This window comes from Miniopterus schreibersii (assembly GCF_964146895.1).
Source record: "Miniopterus schreibersii genome assembly, chromosome: 1".
Lineage (NCBI taxonomy): Eukaryota > Metazoa > Chordata > Mammalia > Chiroptera > Miniopteridae > Miniopterus > Miniopterus schreibersii.
The window spans coordinates 64,825,134-64,849,487 of NC_138101.1; the positions used below are offsets into that span (position 1 = coordinate 64,825,134).

A 24,354-nucleotide genomic window follows, 5' to 3' on the forward strand; every position below is an offset into this window, starting at 1 on the left:
GAAATATTAAAGTTTTCATAGTCATGTGTTTGAAAGATATATTTAGAACATACTTATTTGAGTATATAGTTGGTATAACTATTTTTTTCTTTATCTCCAAAAGACTTGTTCCTGGATTCTAAAATAGCCTTAAAAACACCTTTTCCCTTGTAATAGAAGGATGATCATTGAACTGTACACTTAAAAAAGTGTGCAATAAATAAAATAGTAAATTCTGTTATATATATTTTAACACAAGAAAAAAACACAGTGAAATGGTAATATCACCACAAGTGCCTGAAAGTGAGAATAGAAGAAAAACATGAGAATGCACATGAAAGTCTTGCAGGGGGAAAAAATTCAGAAGCACTTTACAAATGCAAACTGCCATCAAGTCTTTAACAGACAACATATGTGATTCACAAAAACAGAAACCTTTAGGTATACCTCAGATTCATCATTTCGTGCTCTCTTTGTAGGAATGCCATTTTCCTATAAAAGAAAAGATGGTATTTATCACTGTAATGTGTCATGAAAATACAGCTGCACCGCAAAGCCATGAAAATATGCCTGTTGCATAAATGTCCTACGAGAGGCTGTCCAGAAACCTGATGCAACAGAGAACCTACCAAAGGCCCCTTCTTTTCTCTCTTAGTATTTGCACCCCCAAATGCATGAGCATCAAAGTGTTCTATAAAATAAATGATACGAAAAGCTAAATTTCTTTCAAGTATATTCTCCTAGTTTTTATAAAACAAGCAAAGCCTCTGTTCAGTCTTTAAGGAAATACTGGCAGTTTCCAGTGATTGTGCTTAAAACAGTCATTTCATTAATGAAATGAAACTCCAGGGAGCATGACTAACAAGCCGTGAAAGTACTCAGCTGCACCTCCTGCCTGCAAATCCCACCAAGGTGCGATTACTGTGCCTCCATCACGCACTTTTAAATTAAAACAGAATATATGCTGCATTAGGAAGAAAAACTCTGCCATTCAGAAATGCTCACACATTATACGAAACTTTTACACACCAAAATGATGAATGAAGGAAACAAAACAAACAGAAAGCCAAGTTTGCTGTAAAATATTATCACTATTCCTAACATATGACATCCCAAAGTACAAAGTGCAATAGGTATAACTAATTATTACGGCTGAGAGTGAGGGAAGCTTATTTACACAACCACTGTGTGTACCAATCTCCACATGCCTAGAATAGCCCTACCCTCAATTTTGCCTAACCCTAAATTTCATATTCCCCAAAACCCATCCTCCTTAGGCAGAATATTATTCCCACTAATTTCTAGCCCACTCTTTGTTCCACACCTCCACCCTTACCTACCATGTTTCCCAATATTATTATTTTTGTTACTAGGTACACATATGTTGTCATGGCACATCCCCATAGCAAGCAGCACCCCATCAGTCCCTCCTTCTTTCATTGCCCTGTTCTAGTTGGATAGCACTAACACTGTTTGATTGACTTGTTTGTTTTTCTGGTTGTCTGTCTCCTCCAACTGAGTGGGAGCTTATCTGTCTTATTTGCCACTGCAATCCCAATGCCTGGAATACTGTCTGGCTCATGCAATGACTATTGAATGATTAAATCAGTGATTTTAAACTGGTGTGCCATGGCACACTGGTGCGCCAAAAGAATTTTTAAAACATGCAATACCTGACTATTTAGTAATGGGCATGGACCTCTTTTCCCTTAGATTGTCAAATAAAAAATTACAACAGTCAACACAACAATAGCCATCCTGTGTGAATGCCGTCTTAAACCATAAATATATAGGTCATATAATAGGGTTGCATCTTATTGGTCATGTCACATAATAAGGTTGCATTTGATTGGTTAGTTCTTGGTACCAGAAATCCTTATATACAAGTATAGGCACCTGATTCTTAAAAAATCATTTTGGAGCAAAAAGGGTAGAAAATTACTATTATCTTTCATCAATCAAAATTATACCTATTTTTTTTTCAGATCAGCAAAAAATATACTTTTGGGGGTGCCACAGAATTTTAGTAATTATTTTACGTATGCCATGAAATGAAAAAGATTGAAAATTGCTGAATTAAATTAATGAGCAAATGAATAAGTGAACAAATGTACTTTTGGCCAAAAGCAAGGAGAGGTGTTGGGAAATACAAGATATTTAGGTTGGATAGTTCATTGTCCCAAACAAAACAAAACACATGGATACAAGGACACATGGATGGACGGACACACACACACTCACAGACACACCCACATAAAATGAGTTCTTTCTGCCCTCTCTTTGGTTTCTTCCTCTCTCCAGATTATATGACCCTTCGTTCTGTAGCTGAACACTTCTTAGAAATAATGAGCTGGAAGGATTGCACAAGAGCAGTTAAGAGTACAGGCTATGAGTGAGAGCACATAAATTCAAATCCCACCTCCACAACAGACTAGGTTTGTGACCATGCGCAAGGCACTTAACCTCATTAACAATATAAAGGTAATAGTAGCCCTGGCCAAACTGAGATAATGCCAGGCATGCACTGAGCATGATGCTTTGCTAAGCACTATGAACACTCAATAAATTTTCACTATTATTCTCTTTATTGCCATCATTATTGACAGTCCAGTCCTCTGAAGAGCTAAAAGGCAGCACAAATTCTACTCCAGCGCTCCATAACCTTAGTATGATGCCTTATATTCGGCCTCCCAGGTAACACTGAGAAGGTCAAACCACTCTTGCATCTGAAGCAGCTTCCTGGCCTGAGACCTACACTGATCTAAAAAGCCCAACCCCATCAACCAGCCCCATATGATATTGACATGGGATGCAGTCCTGGTTATTCACTTAAGAGCTGTGCCCCTTAATAAATTTGGCAATGAAATAAATGAATTAACTACTCGAATTTTAAGGAAAGAATTTCCAACTTAGGATAACTGACATCTGCTACTAATTATGTGATCTTGCCAGCTAGACGAATGCTCCCATGATTCGGGGCCACTCTGAGGTCCACCTTCAGCAGCAGGTCTCCCACTCCTACTTGACTTAAGTTTTCCCACGCTCATATCTGTCAAGTCCTTTTAGGTTCTAAGAGAATAGCTAGTCAAAGATTACCATTTTCCAACTTTATTTTTCCAGTATCTGCTTCATAGAGTGGGTCAAGACCACAAGCTTTGTGACCAGAAATGCTAGTTCAAAACCTGGATCTGGCACTTACCAGCTGTCTGATCTTAGACAAGTCAATAAAATGCCTTCAGCTTTAGTGTCCTTGGAGATAATAATAGTAACTCATAAGGATTAAATAAAGTGCCACATGTCCATATGGTGGCCAGCAAACAGAAAAACAAATCCACGAATGTTAACTATCTTATCATTATTATTAAAAATAAGCCTGTTGTTAACCTCTTAAATTCTTAACCGTAAATCTTTAGTTCCTACCGGATTCTAAGCTTTCTGGTCCACTAACACCTCTTTCTCCCCAAGTCTTCCAGACAGAATCCTACTCTCATACAACTTTGAATTCATGAAGGAGGCTTACAGTCCTGTGGCAGTATCTCCTTTATCCTTCCTGACTTGTGACCACATTCCTTCCTTTCAAGATGCTTCCAAAAAGCTTTTTATGGTGATATTCGAAGTGTATATTTTCATCCCCCAAATAAGTTAAAACAATACCTTTTTGGAGTCCACCTTCAGAGGAATATCATGAAAGGGGGAAATATAGTGACCAGCTTCATTCTCTGGAAAGGAAAACAAATAAACAATTAAAACAATGAACTATCCTGTTCTTTAGAGCAAGTATACCTTTATCCACTTTTTTTTTACATATATCTTTATTGATTTCAGAGACAGGAAGGGAGAGGGAGAGAGAGAGATAGAAACATCAATGATGAGAGAGTCACTGATCGGCTGCAGCCCGCAACCCAGGTATGTGCCCTGACCAGGAATCGAACCCTGATCTCCTGGATCCTAGGTCAATGCTCAACCGCTGAGCCATGCCTGGCCGGGCCCTTTATCCACTTTTAACTTTGAAAAGGTTTTAAATGTATTTTCAAAATTAACTTTAACTGCCATTTTAAAGTTTCATTCAACTTTAAAACTTGCTCCAATATAATCACCAAAAAGAAATGCATATTAAACCATATTTAGGTTGCTGAAATCATTACTTATACCTGTGGCTTACACATCCAAAGCAGAAAATGTCTAAAATAGGCTAAAACCCCAAATATGAAAAATCTCATTTTGAAGAGTCTTTACTAAGTGAATTAGATTAAAACTGACATCAGTTTCCCTAGGAGAAACTGAAAAACAGAATTCCCAATTTTCACCTACAATCCATATGAACAAAGGTCTAAAGGTCCTACCCAAATAAAAGAAATTAATAATTAATTTCCACTCAAAGTATAACGATGCTAATATTAGGGTAAGTTTTAAAAAAACTTCAATAACAGAAATTACCTTATCTTCATTACATACTGAAATGTATATTTTAAATACTTTTAAAAGTATATATTATTTAAATAAAATACAATAACTCAATGGGCACTTTTATTGAAATGTATCCGTTTCCAAAAGCTGGAAAACCATCAATCTGTAATTCTTTTCTCTGCTTTAAGTCACAAAGATAAGGCAGAATTTTGAAGAGAATAAAACTACAATCCTTTAGCACAGCAATTTTCAACCAGTGTGCTGCAAGAATTTTTAAAACATGCAATTTCCTCACTATTTCATCAGGGACACTGACCTCTTTTCCCTTAGATTATCAAATAAAAAAAATGACAACAGCCAACACAACAATAGCCATCGGGTATGAATAATTCTTATAAGTAGAAAGTTTCAGTTATACAAGATGAGTAAGTCCTAGAGGTCTACTCTACAGTATGTAGAGCTCTAGTTAACAACACTGTATTGTATACTTAAAATTTTTCTAAGAGATAAGTCTTATGTTAAATGTTTTCATACAAAATAATGATGATAATAATAATAAAAAAGACAGAAGAAAACAATTATACCTATCTTTTTGGTGAGATCAGAAAAAAAAATTTTTTTTGGTGTGCTGCAGAATTTTAGTAATTAGTTTATGTGTGCCCGCAGATGAAAAAGGTTGAAAATAGTTGCTTTAGCAGATTATTTCAGTTGTTACGTTTGGGACCTACCATAGTGACGGAAATTAACAATAATCTCAGCTCTAAGAATTAAGAAGCTGCACAAACCAGATAAGTTCGTTATTAAAATTAAGGTAGTATATGGAAACTTGACAGAATAGCTGGGATGCCTTTGTCACTAAAAGTAAATGATACCTCTAGCACACCGATTTGGTGTTAAATTTCCCTAAAGCTCCAATACTCCTGTTAATTGGGGACAAGCCCCAACAAATTCATTAAGATGTAACTTGAGTGCACATCACTCAAGGCTGGGGAAAACATTGGCCTAGACTAAGCTATGACTGCTAAAAGCTAAAGGTCTGTGAGAAGTGCTCTTTAAATCAGGATCTAAATAGTATTCTATTTAAACACTAAGGTAATGACAATATGTTTAAATTGTTTTCTAACTGCCATTTTGGAAGGTAAAACGAGAATAAATGAGTGAATGGTCTGACTCAGGTAACCATATATTTAGATCATAAAATAGCATAAATAAAAATGTAATAAAAATTATTTCTGGAAAGATGAAAATAAAATGTCCCTAGATCTCTGATAATAATGCTGTTGGTGGGCAATATGCGAACAGATTCACACAGGAACAATGAATACAAAAGCCAAGAGCCCGAGCTCTAGTTCCTGAGCTTGACAGAGATAATTTCTTGGAAACGTAATTTTTTTCTATTTTCTTCAATTAAGTAATATACAATTTAGTTATGTAAAAGGAAATGTACTAGATGCGGGGATACGGAAGTGTTAAAAAGTGAGCTATGCCCACAGCTAAGATAGGGCAGGTACTTCATCACAGGATCACCAGTAAGCGTAAAGCAAAAGGAGCCCTCCTGGCACGTTTAAAGAGCTAATCGCTGGCCTAATGCACGAAAGGATGAGAATCTTCCCCTAAACGTTTCCTAGGGTCAGTGCTATTAGTGCGCCATTATGCTCCGTTTAAAGTATTAAGAGTCTCTAAAGGCGGATTTAAAGATATGCACTATCTATCCTGATCCTCTATAAAATGAAAGGGTAATTCATATTACACATGTGAGCCATAGAGATGGGAATGGTCTGTGCAGCAAGCACTGCTGCAGTGTACGCCACTTGTTAAAGAACACAGAACTGAGCACACGTTAGAGACAGACAGCCCTTTCTCAGAGGCCCGGCGTAAATGAGTGATAAATCTCAGGTTAGAACTTCACCATCTGAAGCTCTGACTAGTTTCTTTAGAGTTGAAACCAAGCTGTTGCCAATTTACTTTTCAAAATATATATTTTGTTGCTATTTAAACAAAACAATGCATGTGCACGGTTAAAACAAAAGTCTCTTCCTCTCTCCAATACAGTTCTATCAGAGCAACCCACTTTCCCCTCTTTAATTTACTTAGGTCTAGTGATTTATCTTCATCTCTCTAAATAATATATTCATGATTAGTTTCATCCATTTTCGAAATATCTACTGATTCCAATTCTGGGAAATAAGTTTAGTTCATTTGACTTCAATCCATTCCTCTCAAATTCTCTACTGGCTAATCTTCCCACTTTATAGCTCTTTGTTCTTTGCTCCGCCAAACATATACAGTATTTCTACCCCCCTTTCCTCGTTCTTCTTACTCCTTATTTTTGTCTCCTGCACTTTTATATTTTTATTTCAGGGCTGATAAAATATTCAATTATCTAGCATTGAATTTTCTATGCTATTCCTATTAGTACAAAGCTGACTCTTGAACAATATGGGGTTTGAACTGAGCAGGTCCACTTACATGCAGATTTTTTTTTTCCAAAAAATACTGTAAATGTGTTTGCCTTATGATTTTAATAGCATTTTCTATTCTCTAGTTTACTTGATTGTAAGAATACAATATATAATACATATACAAATATGTGTTTATCTAAGGTGTATGTTATCGGTAAGGCTGTTAGTAAAGTTTTTTGGGAGTCAATAGTTGCATGTGGACTTTTTATTGTGCAGAGGAATTGGCACCCCTAACCCCCATATTGTTCAAGGATTAAAACTGTATTTCCAAAATTCTTCTAAGGATAAAAAACACATGGAGTGCTTGTTAAATAGATCTCTGGACCCTGATTTCATTCATAGTAGTAAATCCAAACTTGAGAAAATCTGGCTATCTATATTTTTGGCAAACCCAAATAATTCTTTTTTTTTTTTAATAATTTTTATTTTTGTTTAAAGTATTACAGATGTCCCTTTTTCTCCCCAATGACCCGTTCTCCCCCCCGTTCCTTCCCCCTCCCCAGTCACTCTCCCCACCATTGTCCGTGTCCTTGGGTTGTGCATATATGCATATAAATTCTTTGGTTACTCTCTCCCCCTCCACCCCCTCTCCCCCTTCCCTCTGACATTTCGTCAGTCTCAACTATGCTTCCATGTCACTGAATCTATTCTGCTCGTCAGTTTATTAAGTTCTTTAGATTCCACGTATAAGCGAGATCATGTGATATTTTTCTTTCGCTGCCTGGCTTATTTCACTTAGCATAATATTCTCCAGGACCATCCATACTGTCCCAAATAATTCTTACACTCAGGGAAGTTTGAGAAGCACTGTCAATGTGTTGCTTTTAGCCAAGTAGAATATTAAAATTAAATTTCCTGTCTTGTTCTGCTTCTATTTCAACTTGTGCTTCTAATTATCTCTCTGCCATTGTGGGTCATAATCATATCTATAAATTGTTTTAATGCCTTACAGACACCATCAAAACTATGGAATTCTCTCTTTACCCATGTAGCTCCCTGTGGAAGCCTACCCTCCTGCTGATATCTGGACTGAAACCTTGCTTGGCATCCTCAGACTTCATTTCTTTGGTTGCCAGTAAGATCTTCTGCTTTCTGGATCCCATGCATACATCTTTTTTTGTTTGTTTCACAGAAGAGTATCCCAAACCTATGTTCTGTAAGAAAGGCTGCATGTGAAGTAAATGTCCCAAGTCTTCATTCAATCTTCACCCCAGGCTAATGGTTGTCTGGGTAGAGAATTGTAAGAGGAATATTATTTTCTCTCAGAATTTTGAAGACATTACTCCAAGCACTCAGTGTTGCTAAGTCAGATACCAATTTAGCTCTCATTCCTTTCAAGTCACCTGTCCTCCCCTCCTTGCACCCTGCCACAGGATCTTCTTCATAGTCTCAGTTTAGAATCTTCCTTATAGTCTCAGTTTTCTGAGATTTCACAATTATGTGTCTGGGATTTAGAATACTCGGGTCCTTAAATTCTTAGATCTCTTCTATTATCCCTTTGATAATTTCTTCTGCATTTTATCTCTTCCTTCCTTCTGGAACACGTATCAGTCAAATGTTGGACTTTCTAGATTGAATTTCCATATCTCTTCTTTTTCTTTTAAATTGTTCAAAATATTACAGATCTCCCCTTTTCCCCACTGATCCCTTCCACTCCACACCCATTCCCCTTCCCCAGGCCTTCACCACACTAGTCTATGTCCATGGGTTATGCATACATGTATATATTCTTCGGTTAATCTCTCCCCCTCCACCCATCCACCCACCCACAACTTCCCTCTGAAATTCGTCAGTCTCATCCATGCTTCCATGTCAGTGAATCTATTTTGTTCATTAGTTTATTACATACGCTCTTTAGATTCCACATATAAGTGAGATCATGTGATGACTGTCTTTCTCTGCCTGGCTTATTTCGCTTAGCATAATATTCTCGAGGTCCATCCATGCTGTCCCAAAGGGTACCAGATCCTTCTTCTTTACAGCTCATAGTATTCCATGGTGTACATGCCCCACAGTTTTTTTATCCACTCATCTACTGATGGGCACTTAGGTTGTTTCCAGATCTTAGCCATTGTAAATTACTCTGCTAGGAAAACAGGAGTGCATATATTCTTTCTGATTAGTGTTTCAGGATTCTTAGGATATATTCCTAGAAAGCGGATCACTGGGTCAAAGGCATTTCCATTTTTAATTTTTTGAGGAACCTCCATACTGTTTTCCATAGTGGCTGCCCCAGTCTGCATTCCCACCAGCAGTGTACCAGGGTTCCCCTTTCTCCACATCCTCTCTAGCAGGTATCATTTGTTGATTTGTTGATGGTGCCATTCTGACAGGTGTGAAGTGATACCTCAGTGTGGTTTTAATTTGCATCTCTCTCATGATTAGTGACGCTGAGCATTTTTCATATGTCTCTTGGCCATCCGTATGTCCTCTTTGGAGAAGTCCTTTACCTACTTTTTAATTGGATTGTTTTCTTCCTCTTGTTGAGTTGTATGAGTTCTTTGTACACTTCGGAGATCAGCCCCTTATCAGGTGTATACTTGGCAAATATGTTCTCCCATACTGTGTGGTTCCTTTTATTTTGAGGCAGTTTTCTTTTGCTGTGCAGAGGCTTTTTAGTTTGATGTAGTCCCATTTATTTTTCTTTTGTTTCTCTTACCCTAGGAGATGTATCAGTGAAAATTCCACTACATGAGATGTCTGTGAATTTACTGCCTATGTTTTCTTCCAGGATTTTTATGGTTTCGTGACTTACATTTTTAAGTCTTTTATCCATTTTGCATTTATTCTTGTATACGGAGTAAGTTGGTGATCTAGTTTCATTCTTTAACATGTACCTGTCCAGTTTTCCCAGCACCAATTATTGAAAAGATTGTCTTTACTCCACTGTATGCTCTTGCCTCCTTTGTCAAATATTAACTGACCATAATGGCATGGGTCTATTTCTGGGGTCTCTGTTCTGTTCCATTGATCTATATGTCTGTTGTATCAATACCAGGCTATTTGATTACAACGGCTTTGTAGTACAGTTTGATATCTGGTAAAGTGATTCCTTCAACTCTGTTCTTTCTCAAGATTGCTGCTGCTATTCAGGGTCTTTTTTGGTTCCATATAAATATTTGGAATATTTGCTCTTGCTCTGTGAAATATGCTGTTGGTATTTCAATAGGACTTGCACTAAATCTATAGCTTGCTTAGGGTAGTATGGATATTTTAATATTAATTCTTCCAATCCATGAACATGGTACATTCTTCCATCTGTTTATATCTTCCTCTATTTCTTTCTTTAGTGTCCTGTATTTTTCCGAGTACAGGTCTTTTATATCCTTAAGTTTATTCCAAAGTATCTTATTTTTTTAGTTGCAATGGTAAATGGTATTGTTTTTTTTTTAGTTTCTCTTTCTGAGAGTTTGTTGTTGGTGTATAAAAATGCTGTTGATTTCTGGATGTTAATTTTGTATCTAGCTACCTTGCTGAATTCATTTATCAAATCTACTAGTACTTTGGTGGAGTCTTTCGGGTTTCCTATGTACAATATCATGTCATCTGCAAATAATGAGTTTTACTTCCTCCTTTCCAATTTGGATACCTTTTATGTTTTCTTCCTGTCTGATGACTGTGGCAAGGACTTCCAGTACTATGTGGAATAAGAGTAGTGAAACTGGACAACCCTATCTCGTTCCTGTTTTTATGAGAAATGGTTTTAGTTTTTGACCATTGAGTATAATGTTAGCTGTAGGTCTGTCATATATGGCCTTTATTATGTTGAGGTATGTTCTCTCTATTCCCACTTTGCTGAGAGTTTTTATCAAAAATAAGTGCTGGATTTTGTCTATTGCTTTTTCTGCATCTATGGATATGATCATGATTTTTGTCCTTCATTTTATGTGATGTATCACATTTATTGATTTGCCAATATTATACCAGCTTTGCATCCCCAGAATAAATCCCACTTGGTTGTGGTGTATGATCTTTTTAATGTATTGCGGGATTTGGTTCGCTAGTATTTTGTTGAGGATTTTAGCATCTATGTTCATCAGGGATACTGGCCTGTAATTTTCTTTCTTTGTAGTGTCTTTATCTGGTTTTAGGATTAGGATGATACTGGCCTCATAAAAAGAGCTTGGGAGTTTTCCCTCCTCTTGAATTTTCTGGAATAGTTTGAGAAGGATAGGTGTTAATTCTTCTTTGAATGTTTGGTAAAACTCATCTGTAAATCCATCTGGTTTGGGACTTTTGTTTCCTGGAATTTGATTACTGCTTCAATTTCATTAGTTGTTATTGGCCTATTCAGGTTTTCTGCCGCCTCCTGATTCAGCTTTGGAAGATTGTATGTTTCTAGGAATTTGTCCATTTTACCCAGGTTGTCCAGTTTGTTGGCATATAGTATTTTCTTAACACATTGTGGGTAGTTTTTATCGCGCGCTCTACTACCAGTCAACGTAAAACGTATAAATACGTTTCCTGCATACAATGTGTTAAGATCCTTTGTATTTATGTTGGGTCAGTTGTTATATATCCTTTCCTTTCTGATTTTATTTGGGTCCTCCCTCTTTTTTTCTTGGTGAGTAGGACTAAAACTTCATCAATCTTACATATCTTTTCAAAGAAGCAGCTCTTGGTTTCACTGATCTTTTGTATTGTTTTTTTGGTCTCTATGTCATTAATTTCTGCTCTGATCTTTATTATTTCCTTCCTTCTCCTTCCTGGGGCTTCTCTTGCTGTTCTTTCTAATTCTTTTAGTTGTGTTAGATGGTTTAGTAGAACGTTTTCTTGTTTCTTGAGGTAGGCCTATAATGCTATGACCTCTCCTCTCGGACTGATTTCACTGTGTCCCATAGATTTGGGGTTGTTGTCTGTTCATTTTCGTTTTATTTCCAGGAAGTTTTTAATTTCTTCCTTGATCTCATTGGTAACACATTCATTGTTTAATAACATGCTATTTAGCCTCTATATGTTTGAATACTTGAGTTTTTTTAATAGTGGTTGGTTTTTAGTTTCATGCCATTGTGATCCGAGAAGATGCTTGATATGACTTCAATCTTCTTGAACTTGTAGAGACTTGCTTTGTGTCCCAACATACAGTCTATTTTTGAGAATGTTGCTTGTACACTTGAGAAGAATGTGTATTCTGCTGCTTTGGTATGAAATGTTCTGTAAATGTCAGTTAAATCCATTAGAGCTAGTGTGTCATTTAAGGTCTGTGTTTCCCTGTTGATTTCTTGTCTTGATGATCTGTCCAATGCTGACAGTGGGGTATTAAAGTCCCCCACTATGATTGTGTTACTGTCAATCTCCCCCTTAAAGTCCACCAAAAATTTTTTAATATATTTAGGTGTTCCTATATTGGGTGCCTATGTATTTCTAAGTGTTATTTCCTCCTGTTGGACTGATCCCTTTAGTATTATGTAGTGACATTCTTTTTCTTGTTATGGTCTTTATTTAGAAGTCTACTTTGTCAGAAATAAGTATTGCTACTCCAGCTTTTTTAATTTCCATTTGCATGGAATATTTTTCCATCCCGTCACTTTCAGCCTGTGTGAATCTTTTGCTCTCAGGTGGGTCTCTTGTAGACAGCATATATTTGGGTCCTGTTTTCTTATCCATTCAGCTACCCTATGTCTTTTATTCTGTTTACATTTAAGATTATTGCTATATACTTATTTAATGCCATTTTTCCCCTTTATCCTAATGTACCTTTCTCTCAATATTTCTTCTTCTTCTTAAAGCAGTCCTTTTAACATTTCTTGCAATGCTGGTTTGGTGGTACTGAACTCCTCTAGCCTTCTTTTGTCTGGGAAGTTCTTTATTTCGCCTTCAATTTTAAATGATAGCCTTGCTGGATAAAGCAGTCTTGGGTGCAGGTACTTGCTTTTCATCACTTTGAGAACTTCATGCCACTCCCTTCCAGCCTAAAGTGTTTCTGGTGAGAAATCTGCTATCAGACTTATGGGGGTTCCCTTGTAGGTCACTGCTTGTCTCTCTCTTGCAGCCCTTAATAGTCTCTCTTTGTCCTTAACATTTGACATTTTAATTATAATGTGTCTTGGAGTGGGTCTCTCTGGGTTTCTCATTTGGAATCCTCTGTGCTTCCTGAACTTGCATGGCTTTACCCTTCACCAGGCTAGGGAAGTTTCCTGTCATTATTTCCTCCACCAGGTTCTCTATCCCTTGCTCACTTCCCTCCCCCTCTGGTACCCTTATGATGCAAATGTTTCGCTTCATGTTGCCCCAAAATTCCCTTAAACTGTCCTCATGCTTTTTAAGTGCTTTTGCTGCTCTGATTGAGTTTTTTTTTTCTACTTTATCTTCTAATTCACTTATTCTATCCTCTGCTTCATTGAGCCTTTTACTTCCTTGCAGCATATTCTTGATATCAGATACAGAATTCTTCATTTCTGCCTAATTCTTATCATATCTAGCTCTTTTTTCATGCTTTCACTAAGTTCCTGGACCTTCCCATTAAGTGTCTTGTGGTTCTCATTAATTTCCTCGAGCATCTTTATAACCATTACTCTGAACTCTTTTTCTGATAACTTGCTTAACTCCATCTCATCAAGGTCTTTTCCTGGTGATTTTTTCCTTTTCTTTAGTTTGGCGGTTGTTTTGTCTCCCCATTTTAGTGACTTTTAGTGTTTGTATCTGTATATTGTATATACTTGCTGTCTCAGTCTTGTGGGGTGGGGTTTTGTAGTGTATGTCCAGTGGGACCCAGAGGTGTGTTTTCCTTATACTTCTAAGCCATTTGCTCTAGGTGTGTCCCTTTTGTGGGTTCTTTGGGCTCTCCTGTTGTGACTGGGTCCAGATTGTTGGTGAACTGTTCTTGGGAGGACTCTCCTCTCAGGTTGGCTAACTGTGAGACCCAGCCACAACCACATCATGTGAGCTGTTGTACAGGTGCTGACAGGCAAAACAAAACATAACCAAACTGCCAGGAAACAAACAGTAACTTACAAAATATCCTGACAATAATAGTCAAAACAACCCAAGAGAAAGTAGAACTGGGAGAGCGAAGCAAGAACACAAATGCTAAAGCAAAAAAAAAAAAAAGAGAGAGAGAAAAGGATACTATTGCTAACAGTAAAAAAATAATAATAAAATAAAAAGTATAAAATAGAGAAGCTACTGGGAGATAAAAGAGGCAGAAAAAAGATTCTGAAAGAAAAGAAGTGTGAGCAAAAAATTAAGGGTAGAGAGTAAGAATAGGAAAGTGGTTGAAAAATAAAAAATAAAAATAAAATAAAGGGACACAATCAAAAGGACAGGAAAACAGAGAATAAAAGGGGAGAAAAAGAAAAGAAAAAAGAAAGAAAGTTATGCCAGTGGAACAAGAAGATAGAGAGAGGTAAAGCCAGGGCAGAGAAGGAGGCCATAAGAGATATGGGGGAACCAACAGAGAAAAGCAATAAACTTATTGGTTATAATGATAACATCCCAGCAATAAAGCAGAGTATCAAGAAAATCTTCATAATAGAACAAAAAACAGAATACGACAAAGCAAAAAAACAAGCAAAGCAAGACAAACTTTTAAAAAGTTAATTAGAAAATGAAAAACAATCAAAAATTTTTTTTAAAAGTTTTTTTTCTTTTCCCTCTTTTTTCTATTTAAAAAAAGAAGTCAATCAGGTGAGTTTCATCTGAACAGCTTAAGTTGTCTGAGGCTCACTGTTTTGTATGCTGATTTTTGGGTCTCCTGGGGGATACTTGTGTATTAGCCAAAGTCAGGAGCTGTCTAGGTTTGGCTCTGGTGTCCTTTGATATTTGGCTATTCTGAGGCTCTCTATGGAACACCTCCACCTGTCAGCTATTTTGCCTCCCCCTTGTGGTTGCCTGGACTTACTCCAGAGTCTTCTGAAGACAGTCTTTAGGATGCAGGCCAGCTAGTGTAGCTTGGGACATTGTTCCCCTTACTTAGAGGTTTTACTGTCAGGTACTCACTGTAGGGAAGTTAGTCTCTGCTTCAAAGCCAACTCCTCAGTCTCTACCATATCCTCCAGTTCTAGTTCCCAATACAATGGCCTGCTGCAGGTTCAGACTGAATTCAGTCTGTTGCCTTTTCTGTGTGGGCAATTTCAGCAACCTGGGCTCAGTGGGTTTGATTAAAAAAGAATGGTAAGCAAGTTGCCTGCCCAGCCCCCAGAAGGGGCTTTAAGCTTTTCCTCCAGTTCCCAAACAATAGTCCCTGAGAGTATTATTCTTGTAATGTTGTCCTGTGAGCTGTTCTCCCTTCCCCCTCAGGACTGTGCACTGCGGGGGATATCTGGGGCTTCAGTGAGCTGAACCAGCCCCTTTCCTATTGGGGGTGGTGTTTGTAGCCTGCAGGAGAGCTAGGTGTGCTCTGCCCCTCCTTTCTCAGATCTGGTTGGCTGATCTCACAGGGAGAGTTCAAACTCTTCACAAATCCCAGCTTTTGCTGGTCTGTCTCCCCAATGCAATCCAGGAAGGTGGACACCTCTTCAACAATCAAAAACACACAAAACAACAAACAGGCAGAGAACCCATCCTGTGAGGTCCCAGTGCCCCCTGCGCCTAGGAACCAAGCAAGAGGGGTCACAAAGTCAGCCCCATGCAGGTCTCCTGCACAGCTAAAGGTAGGGAAGTTCCTTGCGCACTATCCCGGCTCCTCTCAGAGCAGGTCAAAAATCTCCCATTCACCCCCCAGCAGCTCCAGTGCCTGGAGTCCCAATCTGCCCCACTGATGGCTCCAGTCCCTCCCTCTGGCGGCGGGAGGGCTCTCTTCCCCTTCCCCTTCCCCGTACCACACAGTTCAAATACTTTCTGGGGTTCTACACAATGCTTACAGGAAAGCAGAGGGTCCCTGCAGGTCACTGCTGACTGCAGCCCTCTGTTCCCTATCTATACGGAAGCCACACCTTGCAAGACAGCCTTTCCTGAGGTCAGCACCTGGGGTGAAAGTCTCCTGACCCAGCTGCCGCTATTAGGCACTTTGTTTCACTGGGAAGGTGCAGTTCCCTCTTCACAGGCACACTTTGCCCTGGCTCCCTCTGCCTGCCCTGCAAGGCTCTCCTTCCCTTCTCCCCCACTCCAGGTTTGAGATCCCAGCTTTTGGATGACAGTCCACACTCCCAAGGGGAGGGAGCTTTGCAGCCTCTAACCCTCGGGGCTCGGAGACCAGCACTGGCTTCAGGGGGTCTCCCACTTTCTATGCCCTCCCTCTCTTACCAGACTCTATGATGTTTCTTCAGTGCTCCTTACTCAAAATATATCCACTCAGGTATATTTCTCTTGTTTTTCCAAGTTGGCTATGCAGTATTTTACCTATAAATACGGCCTATGGCTGGAAGCAAGGGCACTCTGCTTCCTGTCAGAGTGCCACCATCTTCCCTCCTCTGTGTCTCTTCTCTCTACCTCTTTTTTTCTGACATTTTGTTCAAAATTTCTGGCAGATTACTTTATATTCTAACTTTTTTGTATTAATTTCCTCGGGCTACCGTAACAAATTACCACAAACTTGGTGGCCTCAAACAACAGAACACCATTCAACCCACTACAACGTCTATTGAGTTGTATTAACAACCATACTCTAATTTCCAAGAGTTCTTGTTCTTTGCCTTTTCTTCATAGCCTCCGCTTCCTTTTTAATAGCTTCTAAAATCTCGGAGGACACCCATGTGACTTTTTAAAATTCAAGTTCTCTTCTATTTTCTTCTTTTCCCATTTAATTTAAAAGGTCTCCATAAATTCATTCATGCAGTAAATATTCACTGAACACAAATACTACACCAAGCACCGTTTTTGGTACCAGGTGTACAAATTCCCTCCTAATGAAATTATATTCAGGGGGAAAGGATGTACAGAAGCAACAAATATGAGTATGTTTTTACTATATCAGGTACAATAAGCACACAAAGGAAAATTAATCAGGGCAAGAAAAGGGTGAATAATGGAAGGGGATACTGTTACACCAAAAGGCCAGGAAAGAGCTCCCTGATGAGTTAACACTCAGCACAGAGCTGAATAGAGTGACGAAGTAGTCGGGCGGACATCTAGGGAGGAACACGGCAGGCACACAGCAAGCACAGAGGTGCCGAGGCAAGAGCATACACAGCATCTTTGAGAACAAGCAAGGAGGCCAGGAGGGCTGAACACAAGATCAAAGGGAAGGGTGGTAAGTGACAAATTCAGAGGAGGTCCCACAGGACCTTGTATACTATGGTAAATAGTTAAAATTTATTTTGAGTGAAATGGAAAGCCACTGGGGTTTGAGCAGAGTCTGGACACGACCTGACTTACACGTCAAAAGGATCAAGATGACTTGTGTGAGGAAAACAGGCTACAGGGGGACAAGGCTGGAAGCAGGAAGCTACTGGCTAAATGAAAGATGATGGTAACATGGAAAACAGGGCAGGAGTGGAAGTGGAGAGACATAACTGTCTTCTGGATACATTTAAAAGCAGAGCAAAGGGAAGAGACTAATGAACTAGATGTGGGGTCAAAGAAAGAGGCAATAAGAAAGATTCCTAGGTTATTGGTTATAGATGTGAACACAGGAGAAATGTGAGGGGTCAGGATTTCTGGTTTGTACTATGCTAAGCAGTTAGACAGACATGAGCAGAGCAAGGATGATGGCCAGATACAGAAAGTCACCAGGGCCCTGGCTGGTTCTGCTTAGTGGTTAGAGCATCAGCCTGTGGACTGAAGGGTCTTGGGTTCGATCCCCAGCCAGTCCGGGCTCCTGCAGGAGGCAACCAATCGATGTGTCTCTCTCACCTTGATGTTTCACTCACTCTCTCAAAAATCGATGGAAAAAATATCCTCAGATAAAGATAAAAACAAAACAAAACAGGTCACCAGGGCCGAAAGCCCTAGGTGCCTAGCAAAGGAAAATTGTAGGGTGGGAACTTGCCCACAGGGTGACCTTTCCTCCCCCAGTGTATAGCTGGTCATGTGGTTCGGACCCCCTGATCTTTCCTCCTTAGTGATAACATCTAGGCCTCAGTTGTATTTCAGCTCCAGGCCCAGAAAAGCAACAAAACCAGACAAGTGACCCCACCACTGACCTCAGGACTAGCTGCACTGGATGATGAACCCCTGCCCTGGTGCCAACCTATCAGCCAGTAGAGACCTAGACCAGGAAAGGACATGCCTGGAAAGCTGCTGAATATTCTACTGAGATCTTCCCCTGGGACCTCTCCTAAAATCTCCACCCTTAAATCCCTTAGGACAGAGGACCCAGGCTCCAAGAAGAGCACACCCTAGCCTGCCCCTCCCTGTTCCCCCAGGAGTATTACCATTACCTTACTCACTTCCAAGCTCCAAAGGCCCTTCTTTTACCTCTATAACTTGTTTCCTAAGCCCATCTCTTCCACAAATTACTTCTACCTCTAATTTTCCAAATAAATGTTCTCTTATAGTTTGAATCTTGGCTCTGAATTCTTTCCTAGCCAGAACTCAAGTTTTGGGGTTGCTGAACCCAGGTCTGGTCTGACCCCACTGGTCTAGTACCTGGTGCCGTTCCCACCACCCACAACAGTACATGTTAACCTTGAGATGCTTTGTGAACATTTAAGTAGGAATACAGAGTGGAAAGCAGGATGTGTAAATTTTGTGTTCTAGAAGAGACTGGGGCTTAATGTTACAAATCTGGGAAGCATATGGGACTGAATGGGATCACCCAGAATAATAGCAAAGTCAGCAGACTCTGAGCCAAATGCAGCCCATGGCCTGTTTTATATCTGTAAATAAAGTTTTGTTGGAACACAGTCATACCATACTTTTATTACTTATCTCTGGTTGCTTTGCATTACAACAGCAGAGCTGACTAGTTGTGACAGAGACGATATGGCCCTCCCACAGTCTACCTACTATCTGGTCCTTCACAGAGGAGTTTGCCAACTCCTGCCTTAGAGAGTGAACAGGTAGAGGAGAGCGCTAAAAAACTGAGCCCTAGAGCACTTCAAAGGTTAAAGTTCAAAATTATAGAAGGATCCAGCAGGGGAGACTGCAGAAAGGAGAAACCATCAAAACAGAATAACTAAGAAAGTGTTGTCCCAGAGGGAAAAAATAAAGATGAGAAAGTGATTGACTGTGAAAAGTACCCTTGAGGTCCCATGAGATAAGAACTTAAAATGGATCATTAAATTTGTCACATGGAGGTCACACGTGGCCTTGACAAACAGTTTGGCAGAGCAGCAGTGAAGAAAGCCTGACTGAAGGTGATCCTTGACTATTTGGTTTATTTTTAAGAATAAGAGACTAGAAACACTGATTGGAAAAACTGATGTGTACACACATGGGAGAGGCCTGTTGAAGGGCCAGCTTCCCGTGGACATGTACAGGTAGGAAGCGGGCTGCTAACATTTGACTTGGCCAGAATGCAGAGAGCTCTGCTGGGGCAGCAACATCATCAGATGCCCGACTTCCTCCCAAACACTTTCTTCACTTTCTACAAAAGGAATAAGCCCTTTCCTCCAGACTTAGGCCTGCATGGTAAACATCTGTGTGCTACTCCATAATAAAACTTAAGTTAATGCTCCTGTGTTAAGCTCCACATCACTCTCATGCTCTGGAGAGTCTATGACATCAACATGTCTACAACCTAAAGTTCTGCAAATCAGTCCAGCTTCTTCCTACACTGCACCCCTCAGCACATACACTTCAGCTGGGGCTTCCTCCACACTGCATCAATAACCAAATCTCCATTTGTTTTTCATCTGATGGCTCCTTCTTATTTGTTGTTTTAGGGACATCTTATTTTATTACTATCACTTTGATAGGATATTTATTAGAAGGGAGGTAAGATAAACAATTATCGTCACCCTGGCACCTTGTCTAGGTAATCACTCTTGTCAAAAACCAAGCCTGGTTATGCCTCCCTAGGTGTAACCTAACAAATTCTATCAAGCCAATCAACATACAATGGATATTGCCAAGCAGTGTAAAAACTCTCCCTTCAACTGGACTGAAATAAAATTTTATAATATCATTTTTAAGTTATCTTATTATAATTTTCTTGTATAACAGTGAGTTAGGACATACTATTATTGAAACCACTTATAGAGATTCTTACTGGAAACTTTAGCAGTGATGAAAACCAAATAAATATAATTTTCTATATTCACACAATAACAATTATGTTCTATTGTGTCAATTCAACTTCTATGATATTGGCCAACTTTAAAAAAAAAAAAAAAGGTTACAGAAACTCACATATTTAAGATTCAAACACATATTTTGTGGATTCTTCACACGGAAGTTTATGAGGTCCAAATATATGGTACATTCAATGGCAGATCCTACCTACTACTAAAATGACATACTTAAAGAAAACCTATAGTAATTTCAATATAAGCATATGATAACTATAAATGATAAAAGAAATTCATTGTTAAAGAACTGCATGACTCATCCTCATAATAAATGCAATGATCCACAGCACTGTTTCAGTAAGGGAACCAGTTGCCTACCCCACAGTAACAAAAATCCAAATTATGAAAAGTATATTTTCTCCCCACCCTTTGAGAAAAGTTTAAAAATATAAAACAGCACAGTACATTTTTAAGTTACTAATGAAACAGAACAAGCAAAAATATGCAGGCTACCAAAGTGGAATATTGACATGCAGTCTTTGGTCCCATAAAAGTAAGTATAACTGCATTATGATTTCACAATTAATTCAAGACTGCAGGGCAGTATGAATTAAAGAACTGAGACCTATGAATTAATAAATTCAAAATATTCTATTTTATCCACATTCTGGTTTTCACCTTTCACAAAATGTAACAAGAATTTTGGTCTTATGTCCTAAAGTCAAATGGGAAAGGAAATAATATAGTATATTAGATATCTACCATGTGTGAGACACTGATAATCTTTACACAGTCTCATTTAACAGCACAGCAATTCTATAAAATTATTAGTGCTATCCCCACTTTTCAGGTACCCAAGAGAGTCAAGCCAGGCCTACAACCTAAGTGTTTTGACTTTTAGTGTAGAACTGTTTCCACAACACACTTGCTTCTGAAGTTTCAGAAATCATCTCACTCAGCACTTCCCAAACTAAATTCCATGAAACTCTAAGAGTCACTAGGATGTTAACAAATGTTCTGGGAAACAGGGGCTCTGGGGTTCAAAAGTTTTGGACAAGTGACATCAGAATTTCCCAGAACTTTAATAGGCACATTATGACTCTCCAAGAAGGTGACAAAACAGGAAGTGTTCTGTTCATTTATTAAACCATGAAGACCTTTTTTAAAGAAAACCTAATAATACCCCATGGGATACTTGTGTTCAGCTAAGCCCAGTTTGGAAAATGATCATCTACTTCAATCTCTTCTTTCCATGGTTTAATAAAATGAGGTACAGAAAGGTTAAATGACTCACTCAGGCCACACAGAAAGTTACTAACAGGGCCAGGGCTGGCACCAAAGAGGCCTGATGATTCCACCAGGATGCTCTTGCTCCTATGTCATCTTGTCTTCTCACTTCAACACTGTTTCTATAAAGTTCAACACCAATTAAAAGGGAAAAAAGAATATTACATCAATCATTTATTCTGATTCTTCTGAATGGCAGCAGATAAATCATTTTCAGACATAAACTAAAAAATCGTCTAACTCCTGCTGCACTGGTATTCCAGATATATTCGGGAATGTGGAAAATAATTCCATTTTAATAATGCTGAACACTTTTCAGCCAAGTAGGGCTATACTCGTGTTTTTCTTTGAAGTGAGATAGAACTGCACCTTAGTCCCACATACAGGCACTGCCAGAATTAAAAATATCCCATCTGTGAGCATCTTTATAAAGAGCTATTTGCTTACTGTTTTCCCCTTACCCTAAAGGGGCTTCCTTTCACTTTGTCCTACCCCTCCCAGCAAGTATTCACAGTCCTGGACCGAAGATGCCATCTGGCGTTTAGTTAAGGAACTGTTTAACCCAACATACCTTCCAATTACTCTCTCACCACCTGGCCCCTCTGCAAAACCACACTCCCCTTTCTTCCAAGTCTTGTTCATTTACCTCGGTAAAACGTTTTCTTCTTCTTTTCGTCTTACCCCAACTGAGTGAAAAACATTTTATTTGTGGCATTCTAGTTACAGAAAAATCATGAGTCTGAAACACACTTGTAGCTAAAGAAAAAGCCAGTGAGTAGCCAATATACACTACAGCCTCAGAAATGCCCTAATAGAGATTGTTAGAATACCTATTATTCATCCATTGTCTTCAAAGAGTATCAGTGCTGAGAAGGACCATGAAGATCACTGTTAGGCCAACTGCTTCCTTTTGCAGCTAAAGAAAGTGGCCCTGTGAGAAAGAAATGAAGCAATCACCTGCCCAACAGCACACATTGAGTTTACGGTAGAGCCAGGATTAAGGCCTGGGGCTCCCCATTCCAAAGTCAGTGCTTGTCGCCTACGCCATATGCTCCCAGCTCTGCAAGACTATTTGTTCTCAATTAGCATTCAAACAAAATATTTTTTAGTGTTCTTATATTCTCCTTAACTAATTATGTTGATGTTATGAATCTCATGGACAAGGCTCATAACTAAATCTCCTCAATGCTATGCCTAACAATGCCAAACACATTTCATAAATATTTATTGACTATTGTCTTTTATTACTATACATATTGCAAATTTAGAATACCTTCACCATATCATACGTTGAAGATGTTTTTATCTGCTTAAAAACCCAAGTGCCATTTTATAACACAGTTTCTATGAAAAAACTGTTCCAATAGTCATCACATTGTATATTACCTTTGGGAACACAATCTGTTCAGAAATTTGGTACTTCTTGTTAAGGGTTCCTGTCCATCTGATCCGTCTTGACCAAACAAGGATGAAAAAAGAGTATGTATGCAGCATGGAGGGGAAAAGCAAACAATTTTGAAGAAAAAGGGAATTTTAGTACTAATTGCATTATAATCCCAAGACTTTAGGAAAGCCCAATTTTCTCTGCCATTAAATACTCCTCAACCCTAAACTCAGATCGGGTATGTGTAAACATTTTATAAGTTACAGATATCAATAATGATTACAGGTATTATTCATAGTAATTTATATTCTAGACCCTGTGACTAATCACTTTGCGTACAGTGTGCCATATAATTCTTACAGCCCTGAGTTGAATCCAGGATTCGAGCTTAGGTTTGAAAGTCCAGAGCTGGTGGGGATAATGCAAGGCCGACTTTACAGAAAAAAATAACTACAGTATTCCGCACCCCCAACCCCTGGGGCTCTGAAGTCAACCAACCAGCCTTGATATTTCCAGGTTATAGCTAACTCCACAATGAAATACCTGCGTGCAAAGAAAAATGAGAATAACGGGGACCTGGGTCCTTTCCCGTCTGAACTGGCTGGTCAGGGCCCTGAAAGCGCTTCACCACCTGGGCGTGGGCCCGTTCCATTGAGGGAGGGGAGGGGGCGAGCCTGGGGCACACGTCGTGATCGTGGGTATCGTTCGAGGTGTAAACCTGTGAGTCTCAATTCCCGATTCTGAGCGCTCCTGGGAGCGCGGCCCCACCGAGCGGGGCGCCGGCCGAGCCGCGTCCCGGGCCCTGCAGCGTCTCCAATCGCAGCGGCGGGAGGAGCTTCGTCACGCGCACCGCGGGGCGGGGCGGGGGCCGGCGGGGGCTCCGCGCCTTCCCTCCACCGCGCAGCGGCGCGACCCCGCAGCGGCGGCCGGCGCTCGGGGCCGGCTGCGGGGCGCCGGGGTCGGCCGCACGCGGCTCGGGGTGGGCGGCCGGCCGCGCCCAGGGCGCCGAGGCGCCGCCTGCCTCCCAGCATCTCGGCGCTCCGCCCCTGGGGACTTAGACCGCCCCTGTCCTCGCGGGCGGCTCCGGCGGCTCGGAGCGGGCCCCCGCGTGCGGAAGGCGGTGCGGCCGGCCTGGCGACCGCGGAGGGCCCACGGGGGGGGGAGGCCGCGCGGTGGCCCAGGCGGTCAGCGGGCCCCTCCTCCGCGCCGCGCCGCCGCGGCCCGCGGGCTACTTACTGAAGAAGAGGCGGTAACCCGGCGAGTGGAGCTGGCCGCGCTCCTCCGTGCGGTACTTGGCCATGGTGCGGCGGTGCCCCGGCCCAGCGCTCGCTCCCCCCTGCGGGCGGGCGACGACGAGGGCGCCGGCGCGACAGCCCCAGCGGGTGCGCAGCGGCAGCAGCAGCGCGCGCATGGCGTCGGCGGCGGTACGGCTCCCCGCGGGGTGTGCCCGGGGCCCGGCCCGCCGCGCGCCGGCGCCCCCTGCCGCCCGGAGTCGTCACTCGCGGCCCGGGGCTGGGATCTCCGTCCCCGCCGGGGCCACGCTGGCCCTGGACACTGCGCTGAGAAATCAGAGCTCTCAGCGAATGGCCGGCCATGCACACCCACCCCCAGCGAGCCCGGGGTCCAAAGGTGAGCAGGACAAGGCCCAGCCCCTGAGGAGCTCCCTGCCACTTATTAATGCACACATGCATTCGTTTCTTCGCTCAACCAGTCAGTGTTGGCTATCATCATATTTTTATTATAATCACATAATACTGAGTGTGCCAGGCGCTGCTCTAGATCCTGC

General features: G+C 40.6%; 1 protein-coding gene across 2 annotated transcripts in view; it reads right to left on the reverse strand.

Annotated features, from left to right (window-relative positions):
• PPA2 (inorganic pyrophosphatase 2) overlaps positions 1–24,041 on the reverse strand; it is an 84,106-nt gene extending 60,065 nt beyond the window's left edge. The window contains exons 1-3 of one of the 2 annotated variants that reach the window (XM_081136002.1): positions 23,805–24,040; positions 3,634–3,698; positions 427–471 (exon numbers count right to left, since the gene is read on the reverse strand). In XM_081136002.1, the coding sequence (XP_080992128.1) occupies positions 427–471; positions 3,634–3,698; positions 23,805–23,979 (285 nt within the window). In that variant the 5' untranslated portion in view covers positions 23,980–24,040. Of the gene's footprint in view, positions 1–426; positions 472–3,633; positions 3,699–23,804 lie in introns of both variants that reach the window. The other variant, XM_081136003.1, reaches the window with a different exon arrangement.
• Between the last annotated feature and the right edge of the window lie 313 nt (positions 24,042–24,354).